Source organism: Monodelphis domestica, chromosome 3 (assembly GCF_027887165.1).
Source record: "Monodelphis domestica isolate mMonDom1 chromosome 3, mMonDom1.pri, whole genome shotgun sequence".
NCBI lineage: Eukaryota > Metazoa > Chordata > Mammalia > Didelphimorphia > Didelphidae > Monodelphis > Monodelphis domestica.
This window is the reverse complement of record NC_077229.1, coordinates 5,005,727-5,029,652: the sequence shown is the minus strand read 5'-3', so window position 1 is coordinate 5,029,652 and position 23,926 is coordinate 5,005,727. Positions and strand designations below refer to the sequence as shown.

General features: G+C 42.0%; 1 protein-coding gene across 4 annotated transcripts; it reads left to right on the top strand.

Moving 5' to 3' along the window:
• The first annotated feature begins 857 nt into the window (after positions 1-857).
• On the top strand, positions 858-18,051 carry LOC100019744 (zinc finger protein OZF-like). 4 transcript variants are annotated; one of them, XM_007490224.3, is made up of 5 exons: positions 858-6,159; positions 7,803-7,891; positions 8,564-8,690; positions 9,071-9,166; positions 13,253-18,051. In XM_007490224.3, the coding sequence occupies exons 2-5, from the start codon at positions 7,856-7,858 to the stop codon at positions 14,782-14,784; spliced, it is 1,791 nt and encodes a 596-aa protein (XP_007490286.1). In that variant the 5' UTR covers positions 858-6,159; positions 7,803-7,855; the 3' UTR covers positions 14,785-18,051. The 4 variants fall into 4 exon arrangements, with proteins under 4 accessions (XP_007490286.1, XP_016288421.1, XP_056677245.1 ...); XM_016432935.2 differs by having other exon boundaries at positions 7,740-7,891; XM_056821267.1 differs by having other exon boundaries at positions 861-6,159; positions 8,564-8,743.
• Positions 18,052-23,926: the final 5,875 nt, after the last annotated feature.

Genomic DNA, 23,926 nt, shown 5'->3' with positions numbered 1-23,926 from the left:
CATGTGCCAATGGTGGCTCTAGCTTGACCTAGGACCACCCAGGTCTGTCCTTTTTGCACATGTCTGTTGAAGGCCATATTCTCAAATAATTAAATCTTGAGTTTGCTGCAGTCCTTCCTAATCTTGTTACCCTGAGTAGGGTGGAGATTGTAGTTTCCAAGACCTGATTCTGTTATTCTAAGTATCTCTATTGTTATTGATCAGGAAATGGCTAAATCCCATCTTATAAAGAATGGTCTGAATAGGGTGGAGTAGTTTTGAAATTCACACTGTGACCATAGTCACCTTTGCCTATCACTACAACTCTTCACTTAAAGGATAAAAGTCCCACCTTTTGGCTATCCCAGGATAGTCTTAAGAATTCTTTGCATTCTTTCCACTAGATAAACATTAAAAATAGTTCAAGGGAAGAGAGAAATCCCTTTTTTCTTTTTCTATATCAATGTCTTCAGCCAAGGTACAAAAGTACATAGATGATTCATAAAAGTGGCAGTTAAAATATAAGTTAAAGGTTCAATAGCAGGAATTTTTGTACCATGAGCTCCTTTTGCAATCTGGCAAAGTCTATGGAACCCTTTTCGGAATAATGCTTTTAAAAGTATGAAATTAAACATATAGGATTACAAAGGAAATTGTGTGAAATTAAGTTATCATTTAAAAAAAATAAATTTATAGACACCGGGAAAGTGTTCTACAGGCTCTCCTGAAGATAGATGCAGTATAGACAGGGCTGGTTAAAGATTAAAGCTGGTGATATATATATATATATATATATATATATATACATATATATATATATATATATATATATATAGAGAGAGAGAGAGAGAGAGAGAGAGAGAGAGAGAAAGATTTTAATAGCAAATAGATCAAGGCAGAGAGAGAAAGCACTAGTAGCCAGAAAGCTCCATGAAGAAGGCTTTTTTGAGACTGGATATTGAGCTGGATAGTGAAGAAAGAAGATTTGATCAAGGAAAGTTGAAGTATTTTCCAGGAAAAGAAGATGGCTAGTATGAAGACAGAAAATAAGGAATAGTGAGAACTTTGTAAATGTAGACTTAGGAAGTGTGAATTTTAAAACTATTCCACCCTAATTGTCACGGGCAAAGTCCACTCTTGCCGGAGACTCCAGGGGATCCTGACTGGTGGCGAACGATCAGTCAACAAAAATAACAAAGGGAAGACCGCTTAATCGTAACAGCCATGGGATTGCTTTGCATCTGACAGCTACTCCACTTTCCCGATGTCTGATCTTTATTTTTATACCCATTCTCTTGGCACGCAGATACACAAAATTGACGGGCACATTAGCCAATTTTTTAAAGGCATAAATGACTGCAAGAATTTCTGTACGCTGTGCGGAACATTCTCAAGTTTCTTGTATAAATGGCTCATTATTGATCACTGTCCCTTCTTTCCTATTGGATGACCCATCTGTAAAAACCATGGCGGCGGGCAGGGGGAGAGGGTCCGGGGAAAACCGGGAGGGAAAAATGCCTGCCTGTGTCTTTAAGAACTGCAGCAAAGGACTCTGAGGAAGGCGGTAGAGGATTTCTCCAGAGTAATTCGCCAAAGCGATTTTCCAATCGGTGGAATGACAATACTGATGGTCAACTCGCATTGCATTTAGAGGGGTGATAAAGAAAGGGGGGTCCTCGCCAAAGAGTTCCCGGCTTCTCCTATGACCTTTGACGATCAATTCGGTGATTACCATGACATAGGAGGAGATGGCCTTCCGTGTAGAGTTGGGCAGGAGAGGCAAATCTTGCCACTGGCACCCGGTTGGATTGTACTCAGTGGGGAGTATTATAAGAGACCGAGGCTGACTAGAGTCTAAGCGGACCACTTCTGATTGTTAATGGCTCCATTGACTAGAGAGTGCGGGGTGAGGCGGGGGAGGGTCTCCTCTCAGGATCTCAAATAGAGGCTTGAGCTCTGCAGTGGTGATTCTTAAGAATGGCCGGATCCAATGGATGCCCCCTAACAGTGTTTGAAAGTCATTTAGTGTACTGAGATGATCCACTCTCACTTGTAAGTTCTGATGGGAGATCCGATTCTCAGTCCCAATGGTGCGTCCTAAGTACCGGATGGGGAGTTCAGTCTGGATTTTATCGGGTGCCATTTTTAACCCGTTTTCTGCCAGAGCCTGAACAGTGCTGAACATAATCTCGTGCAATTTGGCACGATCAGGGTGGGCCAGCAGGATATCATCCACATAGTGTATTACCTAGGCATCTGGGAATTGTATTCTTATAGGATTTAGGGCAAGATCCACACATTTCTGCCAGAGGGTGGAGCTGGTCTTGCTGCCCTGGGGCAGACTTTTCCAGTGGAAGCCTTGATAGGGTCTTTACTGAGGGCAGCTAAAGGCGAACCTGCTCTATCTTGGGGGGATAAAGGGATGGTAAAGAAACAATCCTGTAGATCCATTGCCATGATCTCATACCCCTTGGGAATGGCTACTGGGGAGGGAAGCCCTGGTTGGAGGCTCCCCATCGCTTCCATGATATTATTTATTGCTCTTAAATCTTGTAAGAGCCTCCACTTGCCTGATCTTTTCTTAATGACAAATACAGGCATGTTCCATGGGCTGTCACTTGGCTCTATGTGTCCCAAACATAATTGCTCCTGTACTAGTTCTTGTAAAGCCTGTAATTTCTCATCTGTTAGAGGCCATTGCTCAATCCAGATTGGTTTATTGACTTCCACGTTATTGGATCAGCTGTTATCTTGGCAATGGCCCCTCCGGAAAATCCGGAGGTTCATCATGGGGGGGGGGGAATTTGGGCATCTTCCTCTGGTGTAACTAAGGAGACCTTCATTTGTGATAGTAGATCTCGTCCCCATATAGTGACAGGGAGAGAAGGGACCATGTGTGGACAGAACTGTCCTGACAGGTTCCCGTCTGACCAAGTTAATATCTGAGAACTGGGCTGCATTAGTGACCTTTCCAATACCTATGAGGTCAGAGGGGCTGATTTTGGTGGGCCACGTCGGTGGCCAGTGTTTTCCTGCTATACAACTAGTGTCTGCACTCGTATCCAGGAATCCTTCTATATTCTTTCCACTTTCCACGAATTTTCATGGGTCTTGAATTTTTTATTTCTTAGACCCAGAATGCCCAATTCGAGGACCCAAATCCTCCCTGACCTCTAAATGTTTTAAGGATTGGATTATCTGTTTGTACATAAGGGAGAATGAGCAGTCAGGCAATTCTCTGTCCCTTCATTATTGTCACAGTTTTAGATGGAGGTTGTACTATTATTTGTAATTCCCCTGTGAAATCTGAGTCTATTACTCCTGGGGTTACAACTATTCCCCTGAGGGAGACAGAGCTCCTTCCTATAATGAGGCCAATTGTCCCCTTGGGCAGGGGATCCTTCACCCCTGTAGGGATGAGTGCAGGGGGAGAATCAGGGGTCAATATGAGACCAGAGGCTGCACAGAGTTCCAATCCTATGCTGCCTGGGGTTGTTTGATGCAAGGAGCGGATTGTTGCGGAAGGAATGGGTTTTTCTGACTGAGCCCTACAGTTGTTGCCCCATTGTTTTGAGGGGCCCCAGGGCTGGGCCCCGTTTGAAGTTTCTCTGCTGCATGTTTTGAGGAGGCCTAGCAGGTAATAAGTGCCCATTATGGTGGTACCTTGATTGACAGTATTTGGGCAAATGGTAACCTTTTCCACATCTGTTGCAGGGACCTGGTCCATAGTTGAATGTGGGTGGTGGGGTTCTGGTGGGTCTGATGTCACCCTGTGGGCATTCTCTTCCATAGTGTCCTATTCCCCCACACTTGAAACATTCTTTTCTTGCTCTTGTATTTTTAATCATCTCTCGATATGCCTTTCCCTGGAGGGCTGCTGCTATGGCCACTCCTTGGACAAAGGAGGGAGTGAAATCCTCACAAGTCTTTACAAAGTCACTGATGTTCCTTGTTCTTTTTACATTTTGGAGCATCCCCTGGCAGGTCTTATTGGCATTTTAGTGTGCAAGCTGATGGATTACAATGTCAGCCGCATCCTCGTGGGGGATAGTTCTCTTGACTTGTTGAATCAATCTATCCAAAAAGTCTGCATACTTTTCCTCTGAGCCTTGTTTGATATCAGCCAGCCCTGAAGTTAGCCCTTCTGATACTGGGATTTTTTTGCCAGGCTTCTAAAGCACAGGTGGTACATTGGTACAGAGCTTTCTTGGGCAGTTTGATTTGCTCTGCACAGTTTGTCCAATCATCCATACCCAGCAACATGTCTTTAGTGATCCTATTTCCCTTTCTTTTGTTGTTAGCTGCTTCTCTCTTAGGGGCTTCTCTCTTAGTGGCTTCTTTGTATTCTGCTTTCCAAAGGAGGAAATCTCCCCATTAGACATGCTTTAGCAGTCTGATGCCACTCATAAGGGGTCATCTAGTTCCCTTCGAGGGTCTCTACTAAGGTTAAAGTGAACAGGGAAGTGGGGCCATATGAGGCACATGCTGCTTTGATTTCTTTAATCATTTTGTAGGGGAGAGACTCCCACTTGGGCTCCTCTTCATCATCTGAGCCTCCTCCCCCCAGGTAAAGGACAGGGAAGAGAGAGAAATCTCCATCACTTTGTGCATTTTGTATTGCCCCCCTGAAAGCCTTGGGTGGGGGTGGAGGTCCACTTTGTTCTCCTTTTCCCTTCCTTTTCCCCTTTTGTATTGAGGTATGTATAGGGGGTGGGGATGACTTGAGCCTAACCAGAAAGTCCAGATCAGTGTTATATTTTGCTGTCTCTCTGGAGGGGAGTTTCTCGACATTGTCCTCCTCCTCTTCAGACTCCTGAGACCCTGAAGATTTCAGCCCTGGAATTTTGCTGAGATAATAAGGGTGTTTTTTCAGTTGCAGACAAGTTTGAGAAAGTCTGCGCAAGGCGAGTGGCCTCCTGAGTGGGATCTAGTGCATCCCTAAAGAGGGACCAGAATGAGAATGCTTCTGTGGGGACATGCTCTGGGCCATGTTCGGTATAAGAGTGAGTGACGCATTTTAAGGAAAATTGAGAATAAACCCCAAACTCCCAAAGTCATAAATTTGTCTAGTCTTGGAAGCACAGAACCATTCAATCTTTCACTCTCCTTCACAGATAACTGGTTTCCTTGGTTCAGCTTGAATGGCAAGGGGCCAGGATAGTGAGGAGCAAAGGGATTTGCAGATAAACTGTTCAGCTCTGATTTGGACTTTAACCTGTCCCATAGTCACTCAGAGTAGGCCCAATAGAAATGATTATTTCCTTCTGGCTCTGAGTCTGAGGCCATGTACGATGATTTCACCAGTATCGTGTTCTTTCTTTGTGACCTCCTCAATGTTTGGTGCCAACAGCTTTGAAACGAAGCCCAGCTCAAGTGGAAATTGGGCTGGATTTGGGCTTGGAGGGGCCAGGCCTAACTCTGCCACTCTTTCAGAAGTGGGCAAGAGACGGAGTCCCTCCTGGCCTCAGAGTCCGCTTTTGTCACATGAGAAGTTGGAATAAACTTCTGTCCCTTCCAACTCTGCCTATGATCCTTCCATGTACGGTAAGCTCCTTGAGGACAGGAAGTCCTCGGCTCTTCTGTATGCCCAGCGCCGCCTTGGAAGCACAAGGCCTGGCAAAGAATGAGAACTTTCTGTGTATGATCTCATTGGATGCTCACGACAACCCTAGGAGGTAAGGACTGTACTAGGGCAAGGCCCAGTGACGGGTCCAGGGTTACCTAACTAGTGTGAATTTTGCTCTAGAAAGATCAGCCCCTGGGATCGTGAAAAATATTCATTCCGGATGCTGCTCAGCTGGTTCCCGCCATTATCTGCCCTGCGTGAGCCGGTTCCTGACACTTAAATCCAACCCACCGGGTGCTTCGGACCTAGCTAGGCTCCCTACTGGGCAAGCGAACTATTCGCCAGCGCTCTCCGTACTACGTTTCCCAGACTTCTTTGCTGGTTTGGCCCGCGGCCTTCCGGGTGGTTGCCATGGACACTCTGACGCTCAGGAACCCAAAGTGGTTAGAGCCAGAAGAGGTATTCTCTTTCCGCTTCCCGCCGACGTCATTTCCGGTCCCTTTCCATTCTTCTCGGCACTGTTTTCGGCCTAGTCAGGATCCCTTGATCCCTTCAGGCCGTCCTCAGCCTCCGCCAACGTAGGGGCCCGAGTCCTGTGTCTGTCCCCGGCCACGGTGAGTGGGAGCTGGAAGCCAGGCCGGGCGGGAGGAAGGGGCAAAGCCCCCGGCTCCTGTTCGCAAGTCCCTGGGGAGGACCTGGGCGGGGGGCGAACCATGCGCGCCCAATGGCTCTGTCCAGGCCCTGCCCGCTAAGCCAGTGGGTCCAGCCATTGGTCAGTGCTGGGACCAATGCCGGAGCTCTAGACTCCGGGGCTCCCGCCTACTTCCAGCCGGCCTTAGTGAAGCTGGGTCATAGGCAGGCTGCGCATGCTCAGGTGCGAGCTCGGCCCTCGCTGCTGGAGTGGAGGGGGGGCTGAGGGCGGGGCTGCCCCACCGCTCCTCCTCCTGTTTGCTGCCACCCTCCTCTTCGACTGCATCCTGAGCATCCGCCCCGGCAAAGGAGCAGTTTGGCCGGGACCACCTACCAGCTCCGCCCCTAGTGGTGAGCTGCTTCTCTTTCCCGTTAGTCTTTGCTCCCCCGCCCCCCCCCCCAAGCTGCCCGCGTTAGGGGAGGCCCAACCCGAGCCCCCCCGGAGCATCCAAGCAGGTAGAGCGGCAGAAGGCGGGCTGCTGCCGAGAGCCCAGCTTCTTTGCCCGAGGGCAGTGACTGCCTGGCCGAGGGGACGGGAGAGTCCGCACTGGCCCTGATGGAGCACGGACCAGGGGCCGTCAACTCCGTTGTGTTGGGTAACGAAAATCCCGGAAGCTTCTAGACTTCTCTGCCCACGGAACATTAGCCCCAACTTGTTCCAAGCACCTTTCTCCCGGGGCCTGGCTTCAAATCCTGCCGCCAACAAAGCTTTCTGTAGTCTCCGAGGCTCATTTCCTGTAGCTGCTCCTCTGGCCGGGCTTAGCATGGAGGAGGTGGTAGATGTAAAGGTCCTCTGGGGGCGCAGGACAAGCCCCCAACCCCCGTGGCCCAGCCTGAGGCCTCTCTACCAATCGCGGGTGGTCATTGCCTTGGCCAGAGGCCTCAGAGCTTCCAGGGATGCTCATTCCGGGCTTGCTACCCTGTCCACTGGTGTAGGCCAGAACCCCAAAACAAGGGAGGTTCCCGGAACCAGTTCTTGTCCAAAAAAGACTCCCGGGACCTGCCCGGCCCCCTCCATCCTCTCCCTCATATGGGACCTCTTTAATGGGCTTCTCTCCTTGGGCCCCCCCCTTTGGGGTGTAAGCGCCCGGCTCTCCACCCCCTTTGTGCTTCCAGAGCCCCCCAGCTTAGGATGGAAGCTCTTCTGGGCTCTTTATTTCTTTCAGAAGATGGCCTCTCCTCATCGTGGGCCTGCCGGCCCTTTGTAGGCTAGCCAAGTGCTCCTTCTCCTCTGCTTCCTCCTTAGTAGAGGGGTGACCCTGGCAAGTCACGTCACCTCCATTTGCCTCCGTTTCCTCCGCTGTGAAAGGAGGAGAACAATAGTAGCCAGCTCCTGGGGTGGTTGGTTTTTTAACCTTTGTGTGCTAAGACCGGAGCTTGGCAAGGGCTTGGCCATGGGGGCACCCAGCTAGGCAGTGTCTGAGGCCCAATTGGAACCCAGGACCTCGTGCCTCTGGGCCCGGCTCTCCATCCACCCAGACTCCTTAGAGTTTGTCTTGCTCAGGCCAATGGGCCCGCTAGGGCGCTGCCCTCCGCCTGATTCCACCTTCTCCACCCCTGTGGACAGCCTCCTGCGGACGTTGGCCCCAGCCCGGAGGAGGGAGCCTCCATGAAGAGAGAATGTCCCCCATGCGCTCGGCAGCCCTCGGCCCGCAGGTGAGCCGCGTGGTGGGGCTTGGACGGGGAAGCTTCTCCCTCCGGTGCTAGAGACGTCGAGGCCCTCCCATCCACACAGTTATAGATTCAGGGCTGGAGAGAAACTGCACTCACAGAAGGCCACCCACTCCCCCAGGGCTAGCCTCCCTTGTGGCCCGATGCTGAGGCAGCACTCCATGCCAGTCACTGTGGGCGAGTGGGGCCGGCCCCCTCCCACAGATCCAGAGCCTCCTCACAGCCCCGCTCCTTCCAGGTACAGCTGGGCCCAGCCCTGTCCCTACACGCTGCTCCATCCGCGTCTCGGGGTCTCACTGTGGACTCCCAGCCCTCCCTCGGTCTACCCAGCTGCCCTTCTGGCGCGTGCGCTGTGTGTGTGTGTGTGTGTGTGTGTGTGTGTGTGTGTGTGTGTGTGTGTGTGTGTGTGAGAGCTCCAGAGTAGCAGGAGCCCCTTGTAGGGGTCAGACCCCGACTGGAGGCAGTTGGAGGACCGAATGCGTTGCCTCCCGGATCCTGGTGACCCGGGACGCAGAACAGGCAGAAGGGACTAGTTCTTAGGTTGTCCGATTCCGAATCCCGAATGACAGAGCCCTGAGGCCACTTGGGCCTCTGGAGGACTGCCGTCTGGCAGCTAGGAGATGGGCCCGGGAAAAGGCACACACTTTGGTCTTCCAGGGGTTGGTGACATTCCAGGATGTGGCCGTGATCTTCTCCCTGGATGAGTGGGGGCATCTGGACCCAGCCCAGAGGGAGCTGTACCGGGAGGTGATGCTCGAGAACTACCAGACCCTGGCGTGCCTGGGTGAGGAGGCCGGTGCTCCCCATTAGAGCACGGTGAAGATTCCGGGATGGCTTGTATGTTTGGCATTTGTGCAGCTGGAAATGAGCGGCTCGTGTCGCCCCAGTAGTTCCCCTTGAGCTGATTTTCCCTCCAGATCCAGAGCAGCTGTCTGCAGATGTCCTAGTGCCCGCAGGGAGTTGGCCGCATGACTTTTGTTCCAAGTCCAAATTCACTTAACGCCTTCATGGTTCAGAACTTTTTTTCGAGGTTCATGCCATTACATCATCCTGGGGGCCCTTTTTACATCCTCCCCCTCCCCCAGACCCCGGTCTGCATGTTTCTAGAGATGGAGGCTAGGCTGGACCTGGGGGAGCTCAGCATGTTCCCATTTCCCTGAGCAGGGCTGGCGGTTTCCAAACCAGATGTGATCGCCCAGCTGGAGCAAGGGGGAGCACCCTGGAAGCTGGAGAAGGACATCCCAGCCAGCCCCTGTCCAGGTGAGCAATAGCCAGGAACCAGGCTGCTGAACGGCAGCGACCGCCAGCTCCACTGGCTGCCATAGGCCAGACACAGCTGGCTCAGGAAACTCCACAGGCTTTGGCAGCCGCCCCTGAGCTGCATTTCTACTTTTCTTTACTTCAAAGCAGCCTCCTGCTTACCTTACCTCCTCAGCAGGTAATCAATCATTCTTGATCCCAGCTCAGGTCTTCCAACTCTGAAGAATTCACAGGTTTTTTTCTATTTGTTACATGGTAGAAATGTTCCTCTTTCCCTGAAATGGGAGATCAGTAACATCCCATTTCATCCAAGTTCTTTTTTAATTGAGAATTTGAAAACTACATGTTGATGATTAACTCATAAACCAATGGTATGTGTGCCTTGAGGCTCTAATTTCATTTTTCATTAGGCAATCTGATTTTCTCAGTATGCTTTAGTGATGAAAAGCCCCTGCCTAATGTTTTATGATCTTATATTTATAAACACTAAACTATTATAGGATTTCTATTTCAATTCTGGACTGTGTGTCTGGCTCTATTATTTTTTTCTAATGTTAATTTTAAAAAATGAATTGTGTCAATGACCTTTAAAACATCAGTGTCACTTGCTAATGATCCACCCCCACCCTAAGGACCCTTTCTTATAACAGTGCATAGTTAAGCAAAACAAATATTGGCCGTCTCTAATAATGCATGCTTACTTATACTCTACTTCCTTGATTAAAAGTGATAATATTGGATACTGGCTAAGCTGCTGCTAAAATACTTTTGACCCTATAAATTTGTATAATTTTGGAAAGCAATTTGGCAGTGTGTGGCAAGAGTTTAAAGCAGGAAGTAACACTTTTCTGCTTCTGTATAGTTACCATCTTTCCATTGTGAATTTTAAAAGTCTCCATCTTGGTCTAGCACCCAAAAATTGTGCACACCCACACTACACGGGCATGTGCTAGTCAATGACAAATCAGAAATAACTAACTGCCCACCTGGGCTGTCCTAAGCCAAGCTAGAGCCAACCATTGGCACTTGTGAGACACAGGAAGTGAGGTAGGGAACAGCCTCTGGAATTCGCTCACTTCATGTGGAGAGAGCGAGAAGGGAGTTGGTGTTAGAAGCTTGGACAGGGAGGACGCCCGCAGACAGCTTTCCTTCAGATCACTCACATGAGTTAAGGACTGATTCTTTCCACCTTGGCCCTTTGGGCCTAGAACTCACTCTGCCTTGGTCAGAGGTTGAGTAGCCCCTTTCCCTTTTCTCTTCTCTCCTTCTCTCCCTCTCCTTTCCCTACTCCCAGTGTGATTAAACCTCCATAAACTCCATTCTGACTTGAGTATTTCATTTTAGGAATTTCATAAGTAAATTCCTTGGCGGCCATTGGTCTGAGAGGCTCTCTCTCTTGGCTCTTTTTGGACTTCCATTTTGGAGCAGGTACATCTCTTGCGTGATGTGAGGTTATTTTGTCTAGGCCTCTGGCCTAGGCACATGTTTCTTACTTGTATATTCTTTAATCTTTAACCTTTAATAAACCTCTAAAAAAATATAATACTTCTTGCACAGAGAAACTAATTTCTTCCTGCCTCAGATGCCTCAGTCTCCCCATCTCCCCTACATTTTAATCTTTACACCATCAAGAATAGACTTTGTAAACTATTGTGCTGAAATTTAGATGAGTAGTGGAGAGGCAGCTAGGTGGAAAGCTGGACTAGAGTAAGGAGGTCCTGGCTTTAGATAATTCCTTGCTGCGTGACCCTGGACAAGTCACTTAACCCCCCTTGCATAACCCTTACTACTCTTCTGCCTTGGACCCAATACTCAGTGTTGATTTTAAGATAGAAGGTAAGAATTTTTAAAAAATCATATTGGAAAGGCAACATGAGATAGGGTAAAAACAATGAATTTCAAGTTGGAGGACTAGTTGGAGATTATTCCTATATCCTTATCCCCTCCAAAGTCACCAATGCCAAGTCATGAAATGTCTGATACATAGCTCCATCTGGATGTTCTATAGGTATCTCCTAGTTAATGTGTCTAAATCAGAATTTATCCCCATGATATGCCCACCATTCCTTTAATCTTCCCAATTTCTTTTAAGGATTTCATTATCCGTCCAGGCATGCAGGTTTGTCATCTCAGGAGTCTGACTCTTTCTTTCTGGCATTGTCCTCTTCCATGGCCAGTATCTTGTTGAACATTTTTTTCTCTACCACTTATCTTACATGTCTCTTTTCCCCTCGTACAACCTACTACCTACCCCATGTCCTCATCTCTTCTCACTTAGACAAAAGCTCTCAATGACTCCCTGCCTGTGCTGAGCCTATCCACTCTAATCTATCCAGCTGCCCAAATCATCTAACTAAAGTATGTCTGCTTACATCATGCCCTTGATTTTCTTGGCCCTCCACTGTAAGATCGAGATTCATGTGCAATCCTTAAAGTATTATTTTTTAAAATTTATTATCTGACAAAATAGAACCATGTGACTAAGTTTTTCTACCTGCTTAAAAATCCCTGCTCCACCAAAGCTGTGACAGGAAGGAAAGAGACCAAGAGATGGAACTCCATCCAGTTTATAACCTGTCTATGTCAGCACATAATGACAGGAAGTGAGCAGGGTGCTGTGAATTGTAGTTTTCCTGGGGATTGTAGTTTTTAGGGTAACATTCTAATTACACAATCACCCCTGGCATCCTTTGAGAGACTAGTCTCCCCAGTGGGTCATGTAAACATAACCAACTTCTAAATTACAGTAATTTGGGGATAAAAGGGAAAGAGAACAAAACCAGTGATTGCTAGACGCATTAACAAAAAGCCAATTAGGGGACTGTCCCCATTGGCATAAGAGTATACATACAAAATAAATGTGTTCAACCCCCCACAGTTCAATTTCACTACAACCCAAAGTTCATTCTGGATTTTTCGGTGCAGTGTGAGGTTTCACAGCAAGGGATTGTGAAGATGGGATTAATTCCCCTTGCCAACTTTTAGATTTAATCACCAGAAGCATATACGCCCCCACATTTCCTTAAGTGAGGGGAGGTCTGCACCCCATGTGCTAGAGTGAGTGACAACTCAGAAACAACTGACTGCCTCTTCAGCAGTCCTAAGAAAATTCCAAAACTGGGATTGGTCCACGTAAAATGAAAGGAAGGCACAGGAAGTGATGCAAAGAAGGGTCTTTAAAAGTAGTTGCAACTCCCTGTGACTAGCTCTTTTACCTTCAAACTTGGCTATGGAGAAGCTCTGGCTTAGGACCTTGGACTGCTTCTGGATTTTCCCTTTGGGTTACCATGTGGGTGAGTGGAAAAGGCTGATTTTCCTTTCCTGACTGATGGGAGAGATGAACAACAGGTTGTCCCCCTTTTGGAGGCCATGTGGGTGATGCCTAATTTACCTCTGGGCCTTCTAGCTGGGCTTCTGGAGCCCTGCTAGGCACCAGAGCAGATATTTAACTTGTTAAGCTAGATTTCCTACTCTGCCCCCTTTCTCATTTCTCTACCTTACTCTTTCCTTCTTTTTTATAAATAAATAACTTCTAAAAAGTCATTTGACTTGAGATGTATTAATTTCAGCGATCACATTCTGTCATATTTAGTCCAACCTTTATTTTTTAACCCTTGCATCACTTTGTCAGTACTTTTCACCTCTTGGAATGTCTTTTACTTTATAATTATTATCTGTATTCATCTTCTCTTCCTCAGTAGAATGTAAGGTCCATGAGGACAGATGTTTTAAGGGGTTTTTTTATTCTTTTTAACACATGCTAAAATGATAATTCTATATGATAGTTGTTTAATAAAGGAACTGAATCTGTAGGCCAAGTAATTTGGGGGAGAGAGGGGAAGGAACATTTCACTTATTAGCAGTGTTAACATGATGAATTACTCTGAGACTTTCCCCTTTTGGAAAACAGCTGCGAACTTTGACTCACAAAATTGTGAGAATCAATGCAAAAGCTTTTATAGAACTGGAAATGATAATCCAAAGTAAAGTGGTATTTCTGCTTTTTAAAATTCAAGAGTAGCTTTTTCTAGGTGGAGCAGATAGGAATGTGGAGGAGAATACTTATATTTTGAAATTTTCTTTCAGATTGGGAGCCTAGACTTGAAGCCAAAGAGTCAGCTCCAGAACTGGGCATTCTTCTGGAAGAGTCATTCCAAAAAAGGCTCACAAGGAATGGCATTTGGGTCACCAAGTTGAGAAACCATGTTGCCACTTTGCAGGGGCAGAAGATAGATAAGGAGGAATATTCCATGCATTTACAGACTGTCAAAAGGAAAATTTCCGATAAAGAGAGAGGTCACGAGCATCAGCAATATGTAAGAATCTTTAATTTAGGCCCAGTTCTTTTTCCACAACAGAGAATATTTATAAGAAAGAGATTTCATCCATGTGAGATGCACAGGAAGAGTTTTAGTATCTATTCATACTCAAGTAAATGTAATAGACTATGCTCAGAGAAAATGTTTTCTCATTATGAATGTAGGAAGTCCTTCAGTCATAATTCAGATACTGTTGATTACTATAGAATGCAGTCTGGAGAGAAAACTAGTAAATGCAATGAATATTTGAAAACCTTTGACTGGAAATCATCTGTTACTTCCCTTCAGACAATCCATACTATAGAGAAACCCCAGAAATGTAACAAAAACATGAGAATTCATACCAAGGAGAGGCCTTATGAATGTAACGAATGTGGAAAATCCTTCCGCTGGAGTTCAGGACTTGCTGAACATCAGAGAATTCATAAAGGAGAAAAACCTTATGAATGTAATGAATGTGGGAAAGCTTTCAACCATAGATCATCTCTTACTTCACATTATAAAATTCATAGTGGGGAAAAACCTTATGAATGTAATAAATGTGGCAAGGCCTTTTGCCGAAGTACACGACTTACTGAACACCAGAGAATTCACACTGGAGAAAAACCTTATGCATGTAATGAATGTGGAAAAGCTTTCCGCTGGAGCACAGAACTTACTCAGCATCAGAGAATTCATACAGGAGAGAAACCTTATGAATGTAATGAATGTGGGAAGACTTTTCGCCGAAGCACAGGGCTTACTCGGCATCAGAGAATTCATACAGGAGAGAAACCTTTTGAATGTACTGAATGTGGGAAGGCCTTCAGTCGAAGCATACGCCTTACTGAACATCAAAGAATTCATACTGGAGAGAAGCCTTATGAATGCAATGAATGTGGGAAAGCTTTCCGCCAGAGTACAGAACTTACCAGGCATCAGCGAATTCATACTGGAGAGAAACCATATGAATGTAATGAATGTGGGAAGACTTTCACTCACAGGGCATCTCTTACATTCCATTATACAATTCATACTGGAGCAAAACCTTATACATGCAATGACTGTGGGAAAACTTTCCGCCAGAGTATACAACTTATTGACCATCAAAGAACCCACACTGGAGAGAAACCTTATAAATGTACTAAATGTGGGAAGGCTTTTAGTCATAGGGCATCCCTTGCTTCTCATCATAGGATTCATACTGGAGAAAAGCCTTATGAATGCAATGAATGTGGAAAAGCATTCTGTCGTAGTGCAGGACTTACTCAACACCAGAAAATTCACACTAGGCAGAAGCATAGGAACTTTGAGTCTTAAGAATGTAATAAATGTTAGACAAAGACCATATGCTTTCAAAGAAATTAGAGACTTCAAATGTGAATAGAAACAATAATTGTGAAAAGAAATATTTTTTTCTCCCAGTAGCTTTTCTGAATGTTTTCTTCTCTCCTTATTCCTTTAGTCACTTCTATTTACAACATAGAATCTGAATTGAGAAAATTGAAATTTTATAAATGTGTGATGCCAGTAATAAAAAATTATTAGATTAATAATCTTCCCACTCATCATAAGAGGGGAGGTATTCTTTCTTCTTACTAAAAAGTCTTATTTTAATTTATATTATTCTTCTCTGGATCTTATCTCTTCTCAAATATTTCAGGTTCTCAAATATTTCAGGATTTTATACCAGCAATGATTAATCCTAATGCATCTGTTATTCAATAGCTACTAAAAGAAGAATGTTCAGATCTTCCCCTTTCTTTAAAAAAAAAAAGATAATTTGGATCCTTTATCATTTAGCTTTCTTCTCTCCGCTGACCTGGAAAAAGGTGTCTCCTGAAATTCCTATAGTTCCTCACCAACCAACTCATTGTGTTAAAATATGGGTTCTGCCACAGTAATTTCACTTTTCTTTTTAGTCATAAATGACTGTCACATGGTAAAATATCTTTTTTCCCAGTTTTTTTCCTTTGTCAAATGGATTTGTGATTTTAATAAGGTGGGAATTCCTTCCAGCAATAGTTTGTAATCCATTCATGCCTCCCCATTTTGTGCAGTTTTCATCCATGTCCTTCCAAAAGTTTTATCATATGGAGTCAATCTAATTTCATCCATTTCAATTTTATATTTCAGCGATACCAATGGAGGATTGGCCAGCCTCCTGTCATTTTTTTTATAACATAATTTAATTAAATCCTGTTCTTTTTAGTCTCTTGATTATGTTGCGGCCAGCTCATACCATCAGGAACCATTTCATTTCCTTATTTGGGTGGCTCATCTTTATCTCTTTAGAGGCATTTGTGGTCCAGAACTTGCTGCCATATTTTCCTAGTAAAATGTTTTTATTAAAAAGATGGGCCTTTAGTGTTAGGGAACGCTTACAGTCAGTAAAAGTGCTTTGTAATTTCTCCATCCTTCACATTTTTTTCATTAGTTCCCTTGAAATTCTTGACCCTTTGTTCTTCCAGATGAATTTTATTATTTTTCCTAGTTCTATAAAAAAAATTTTTGGTAGTTTGATTGGATGGCACTGAATAAGTAAATTAAGTTAGTATTGTCATTTTTATTATATTAGCTTGACCTACCCATGAGCAATTAATGTTTTTCCAGTTGTTTAGATCTAATTTTATTTGTATGAAAAGTTTTGTAATTGTGTTCATGTGATTCCTATGTTCATCTTAACATAAATTTCCAAATATTTTATATTGTCTAGAGCCATTAAGGCAAAACTTTTGGAGACCAAGTGCCCAAACTGTACCCTCATGCCACATGTGAGCTGCTCCCTTATCTCAGACAGGGGAGGAAGTGCTCCCATTGGGCTGCTGGGCCCAGAGGGTCAGGTGATTTGAAAAATGTCCTCATGAGTGTTAGAGAGGGGAAAAAGAGCAGCCCCCTCCAGCATACATGCCATAGGTTTACCAGCACAGGTCTAGAGTGATTTTAAATGGAATTTCTCTTTCTAACTCGGTTCTGAGTTTTGTTGGAAATATAAATGCTGATGATTTATTTGGTATTCTACAACTTAGTCATTATTTTGACTAGTTTTTTCCATTGATTTTATAAAGTTCTCTATATCATCATATTGTTCATAAAGTGATAGTTTACATTCCTTATTGCCTCCTTTAATTCCTTCAATTTCTTTTTCTTCTTTAATTGCTAAAACTAGCATTTCTAGTATAATATTAAATAATAATGGTGATAATGGGCATCCTTGCTTCACTCCTGATTTTATTGTGAAGGCTTCTAATTTATCTCCGTTGTAGATGATACTTGCTGGTGGTTTTAAATATGCTCTTAAGTGTTTTCAATAGGAATGGGGGTTATACTTTGTCAAAGGGTTTTCCTATATTTATCAAGATAATCATGTGATTTGTTTGTTTGTTATTGATATGGTTAATTATACAATGGTTTTCTTAATATTAAACCAGCTTTGCATTCTTTGTATAAATCCCACCTGGTCATAGTGAATACTCCTTGATATATATTACTATAGTCTCTTTGCTAATATTTTTTTAAAGAATTTTGCATCGATGTTCATTAAAGAATTTGGTCTGTAATTTTCTTGTTCCGTTTTTGGTCTTCCTGGCTTAGGTATCAGTATATTTGTGTAATAAAAAGAATTTGCTAGGACTCCCTTGCTTCTCTTGCCAAGTAATTTGTATAGTATTGGAATTAATTGTTCTTTAAATATTTTATAGAAATCACTTGTAAATCCAGTTGGCCCTGGAGATTTTTTCCTTGGGGAATTCACTGATAGCTTGTTGAATTTCTTTTTCTGAGATGTGATTATTTAAGTATTCCATTTCCTCTTTTGTTATTCTAGGCAATTTATATTTTTGTAAATATTCATCTATAGTATTAGATTTATTATATAATTGTGTGGAAAAAGCTAATAATTGCTTTAAATTTCTTTTCATTAGAGGTGTTATAACCCTTTTCATTTTTTTGATACTGGCAATTTGATTCTCTTCTTTTTTAAATCAAATTAACCAATACTCTTAATTGCGTTTTTCATAGAGCCAGCTCTGAGTCTAATTTCTTAGTCCAATAGTTCTTTTACTTTGAGTTTTATTAATTTCTTCTTTGATTTTTAAGATTTCCTATTTAATCTTTAACTGGGGATTTTTAATTTGTTCTTTTTCTACTTTTTTTAGTTGCATGCCCAATTCATTGATCTGTTTTTTCTCTATTTTACTGATATAAAAAATTTAGGGATACAATTTCCCCCCAAGTACTGCTTTGCTGTATCCTATAAATTTTATTATGTTGTCTCTTCAATGAAATCAGTGATTGTTTCTATGATTTGTTCTTAGACCCACCAGTTTTGAAGAATTATTTAGTTTCAAATTGATTTTTAATTTGCCTTTCCATGAATCTGTACTGACTAATGTTACTGCATTATGATCTGAAAAAATTGCCTTTATTATTTCTGATTTTCTGCATTTGGTTGTGAAGTTTTTATGCCCTAGTACACGGTGAATTTTTGTGTATGTGCCATGTGCTGTAGAAAAGAAGATATATTCATTTTTATTTGTATTCATTTTTCTCCAGATATGTATTAAATCTAACCTCTCTAAAATTTTATTCACTTCCTTTACTTTCTTTCTTACTTATTTTTGGTTAATTTATCTAGTTATAATAGAGGTTGAGGTTCCTTGCTAGTATGGTTTTACTATCTATTTGATGTACATATGTTTAGTACTTGATATTTCTTCATTATTTATACTACCTTTTAAAGATGTAATTATCTTTATCTCTTTTAATCAGATTTATTTTTGCTTTAGCTTTGTATGAGATCATGACTGCTACTCCTGCTTTTTTTCTCAGTTGAAGCCAAAACAGATTCTGCTATAGCCTCTTACCTTTACTCTCTGTCTACCTGCCTGAAATGTGTTTCTTGTAAACAAAATGTTTTAGGATTCTGGTTTTTAGTTCACTCTGCTATCTGCTTCCATTTTATGAGTGACTTCATCCCATGAATTCACAGTTATGATTACCATCTGTGTATTCCTCTCTATCTTGACCCTCTCTTTTAAGCCTACCCTTTCTCCTTTCACTCTTTCCTTCCATACCAGTGTTTTGCTTTTAGTCACTCCCCCTTTACCCCCCTCCCTTATGTTATTTCCCTTCCCACCATTTTCTTATTCCCCTTCTATTTCTCTATATGGTAAGATAGGATTCTATACCCAAATGAATCTGACTTAATTCCAATGAGATTAAGGTTTATGTATTAGCCATCACCACTGTCATCCTCCTCTCTACTGTAACAGTAACCTCCCCATCCTCTTTATGTGATATAAATTGCCTCATTTCATTTCTCTTCCCATTTTAGTACAATCCTTTTTTTTCACTCCTAGTTTTTTTGCATATCATCCTAAACAGCACACTACCACACCCTCTATATATACACGTTCTAACTACTATGAAAATAACAATTTTTAAGAGTTACAGATATCTTTCCATATAGAAATATAAACAATTTGACCTCATTGAAGCACTTCAATTTTTTCTCTTATTTACCTTTTTATGCTTCTCTTGAAATTTGTATTTTGACATCAAATTTTCTGTTTCATGTCTGGTCTTTTCTTCAGGAATGCTTGGAAATCTTCTATTTTATTAAATTACCATAATTTCCCTTGAAAGAATATAGTCAGTTTTGATAGGTAGGAGATTCTTAGTTGCAAACCCAGTTCCCTTGCCTTCCAGATTATCATATTACAATCCTTTCAGTCCTTCAATGTGGAAGCTGCCAGATCCTATGTAATCCTGACTGGGGTTCTATGATATTTGAATTGTTTCTTTCTGACCGCTTATAGTATTCTCTCCTTTGCTGTGGGATGGACCAGCCTCCCACAGGGGATGGGATCTTGGAGGTTGGACGGTATCGGCAGAATGATGAATGGGACACAGCTTTCTATTCAACTCCCAGCACAGGTTTCATAAGATAAACTGCTCCCCCTTGGCTGAGGTTTGGCTTTGATACCCTCATGATCACACATCTATTTGGCACACAGTTTCATTCTCAACATACATGTTTCCATAGAACCTAATAATAGGCACGAAGCCTAAGGAGATAGTCAACAAAACATTGTTGCTAAGTGCAGGGTCAGAGGGTAGAATCAACATGACCCAGATTTAGGTTGAGGAATTCAGAGCAGATTTGCCAGAAGTTTTTAATGCCTAGAAAAGAGGATGCAATGTAAGTGGGTACATAAGAATCCTTAGGTTTAATTTTGTGAGTGGAATCTCTTGGTAATATTCTTGGGGTGGGAAGAGTAGGACATCTGTATTAACCAAGCAAGCATGTTGCTTTCATCTACTTTTCCTGGGGCTAAGTAAGAATAATAATCAGCAATTTTAATAATAAGGGGATGTTAGTGAAAGAAGTCACACAGAGGGGTCTGAGTGGGTGATTCCACAAAGAGGAGCCACTTTGTGACCTCTTGTCTTCCATGAGTGACCCTGTCAAGACATCGTGGCTTGATGGCCCCTGGCACTCCTTGGCCTGAGAGTTCTTTAACTTGGCTATAACATTCCTAGATGTTGTCATTTGGGGACTTAATTGCCAGATGTGATCTATGGAGTCTTTCCATTTCTTTTTTACCCTCTTGTTCAAGAACATCAGGGGCAGTTTTCTTGGATAATTTCTTGTAATATGATGTCTAGTGTTTTTGTTTTTTGGTCATGAATTTCAGGTAGTCCAATAATTCTTAAATTGCCTCTCCTGGATCTGTTTTCCACATCAATTTTTAAAAAATGAAATATCTTTCATTTTCTTCTATTTTTTCATTCTTCTGATTTTGTTTTATTGTTTCTTGATGTCTTGTGATGTTATTAGCTTCTATTGGCCCAATTCTGATTTTTAAACACTGAATTTTTTCTATGACCTTTTGATTCTTATCCTTTGGCCCATGGCATTCATTTCTTCATTGGATTTTTGTGCCTCTTTTTCCAATTGACCAATTTTATGTTTTAAGCTATTATTTTCTATTTGCATTACTTTAATTGTTTTCCCATTTTTCTTCAACTAGTCATTTGATTTTTTAACTCCTTTTTGAGTTCTTCCAGAGCTTGAGACCAATTTCCATTTTTCTTTGAAGTTTTGCATATGGTTGCTTGGATCTCACCATACCCTTTTGGTTCTGTAGTTTTCTTTTTGTATCCAATGAAAACTTCATGGGTTTAGTATTTCTTTTGTTTTTTTTTTTAAAACCCTTACCTTCCGTCTTGGAGTCAATACTGTGTATTGGCTCCAAGGCAGAAGAGTGGTAAGGGCTAGGCAATGGGGGTCAAGTGACTTGCCCAGGGTCACACAGCTGGGAAGTGGCTGAGGCCGGATTTGAACCTAGGACCTCCCGTCTCTAGGCCTGGTTCTCAATCCACTGAGCTACCCAGCTGCCCCCTTCTTTTGTTATTTGTTCATTTTTCCAGCCTTTTTTTTTTTTTAACTCATGGACTAGAAATTGTAAGGGAAAAAAGCAGTGATTTGTTTTGAGGGTTGGACTTGATTACTTAAGAGTGGTTGCCAGGAATTTAATTCCAAAGAGATTTATTTTACAATTTATTTACAAAATGTAGGAAGAGTGAAGTAAGAAATCAGCCTAAACACTAAGTAATTTATCTCCAGTTCCCCTGGAAAGGGAGAATTAGTTTCAGCCGGCCTTGGCAAAGCCGAGGACCCGGGAAGCTTCTCAGTAGTCTTTTCCTGAGGTCGGTCTCTTCAGAGAAAAACCAGTAGTTAAGAGTCAGCCTTTCACTCACCACGTATAAGTCCAGTCAGGAACAGGGTCTCTGGTCCCATCAGCAGATCAAAGAATGAAGAATTGCCTCTCAGGAAGTAATAGCTCCTTTTAAAGATGCTTCTTTTGTGTTACTTCCTGTGTCTTCCCCTAATTTTATGTCTACCAATTACAGTTGACGCTCTATTTTAGAACTTCCCAGGGGCAGTCTGTTGATTTTGATTTGTCACCCATTATTTCACACGTGGGTCACAGACCTCTCAATGTGTGAAATGGGGTGTTTACATCTTTAATGATTAGATCTAAAATGGGCAGATCTTCATACTCAACTTTAAGTAGTGTGTTCCAAATATAGGCAGGGATTACAATTTAAATCTTCACAACCAGGAGAGTTAAGTGTTTTCATTTGTTATAATCAGAGGAGAGTTAAATTTAATCTTCACAGAATTCCGAGTTTTTATATGGAGACTCATATCAAGACCTCCATAAGTTTCTCTACCCTCTTGTCCCCAGTAGACAATATTGGCGAATAAACTATTTTCATTATTTAAACCTGTATCTTTTTTGCAAATACTTATCATTTATACTACAATATGTGACACTAAGTGTCCAATGAGATCATGTTTCTTTTGACTTCTGACACAAGTTAAAACCCATTCCACCACCTCTTTCATTTTTCTCTCCATGGGCTACCTATAAACCATTCTCCCATTGCGCTGTAACTTCTCCCTTCTGTCTTCATTTATAATAAGAATGTCAAGATTAATAGCATTGAGCTTATCTACTGATTATACATTGTTTGGCCATCAGACAAGGCTCTTCCTTTTGGAGTACCAGTCATCAAACTGAAAAACAAGAAGGTCAGTATTCCTGGGTTATAGAGTATATGGAGGGTAATGAGCTGTAAGAAGTCTGGAAAGAAAGCAGGGACCAGGTTCTAAGGGACTTTAAAAACCAGAAGATTTTATATTTGATCCAGGAGGTAATAGGGACTCACTGCAGTTTAATGGATAGAAGAGAGACATAATCAGACATGAGCTTTAGGAAGATCAATTTGACAGCTCAATGGATAATCAACAGGAGTGGGGAGATGAGTCAGGGAGACCAACCAAAAGACTGTTCCAGTATAGGCAAAGGATTAGCGAAAGCTTTCATCAGATTGCAGCACTGTCAGAGGAGGTAAAGGGGCATATACAAGAAATGTTAAAGTTGAAATGACAAGATTTGACAACTGATTGGATATGGCAGAGTGGGGGTGGGTGGGGTTAGAGTGAGAAGTCAAGGATGGCAGATAAGTTTCAAACCTATGTGACTAGAAAGATGGTGACACTCAACAGCAATAGAAAAGTTAGGAAGTCTGGCATGCTTGCCTTTATCTACCTACTGGCTACTTTTAAAAAATTCAAAGTACAATTTATTCTTTTAAAGGAAGCCTTTTCCCACACTTCTTAATTTTAGTTCCTTCCCAATTTTAATAAGAGATGAGTAGCTACAAAAACATAAATTGCCTAGGTGAACAGATTTGGAAATGGAATACTTAAAGAATTCTATCTTAGAAAAAGAAATTAAACAAGCCATCAATGAGCTCCTTAAGAAAAAAAAAATCAGGACCATAGTTTTACAAGTAAATTCTCCAGATATTTAAAGAAAACTTAGTTCCAGTAAACTGTTTGGAAAAAATAGGTAAAGGAGTCCTATAACAGAAATACAGTTTTTGATACTTAAATCAGGGAGAGTAAAAACAAAGAAAACTATAGATCAATTTTCTTAATGAATATTATTGCAAAAATTTAAAATAAGATTACATCAATATATCACAAAGATCATACCCTATGACTGGATTTATACCAGGAATGCTGGTTTTAATGTTGGGAAAACTATCAGCATAAATGACCATATAAATAACACCCCCTCCCCCAAATAACAAAATGCATTGATAGATGGAGTAAAGGCTTTTGAGAAAATACAACATCCATTCCTATTTAAAACCAACAAAACACAGAAATAAATGGAGCTTTTCTTTAAAAGATAACTCATCTATCTAAATCCAAGATCAACTACTTTCTCTAAGAAGGATAAATGGAATCCTTTCCAATAATATCAGGAGTGAAGCAAGGGTGTCCATTAGCACCACTATTACTCAATATTATACTAGAAATGCTAGTTATAGCAAAAAGACAAGAAAGAGAAGTCAAAGGTATAAGAATATCAATGAAGAATCAAAACTCACTTTATGCAAAGTTGCAAGGTATAAAATAAACCCACAACAATTATCAGCATTTCTATATATTACCAACAAAATCTAGCAATAAGAGATAGAGAATTCCATTTAAAATAACTGCAAATGGTATAAAATATCGTTAAGTACACACAGGAATTATAGAAATGCAATTCTGAAACACTTCACACAAAGAAATCTAAATAATTGGATAGATATTAATTGCTCTTCTGTAGACCAAGCTAATACAATTAAAATGGCAATACTACTTAATTTACTTATTCAGGGCCATAACAAAGTAAGTTCCTTTACAGAGCTAGAAAAAATGTAATTTGGAAGAACAAAAGGTTAAGACTATCAGGAGAATAAGAGAAAAAAAAGTGAGGAATGTGGACCTAGCAGTATCAGACCTCAGACTACATTGCCAAGCAAATAATCATCAAAACGATTTGGTAACGGATAAATAGAGAGGTTGATCAATGGACATAATATGTAGAGCACA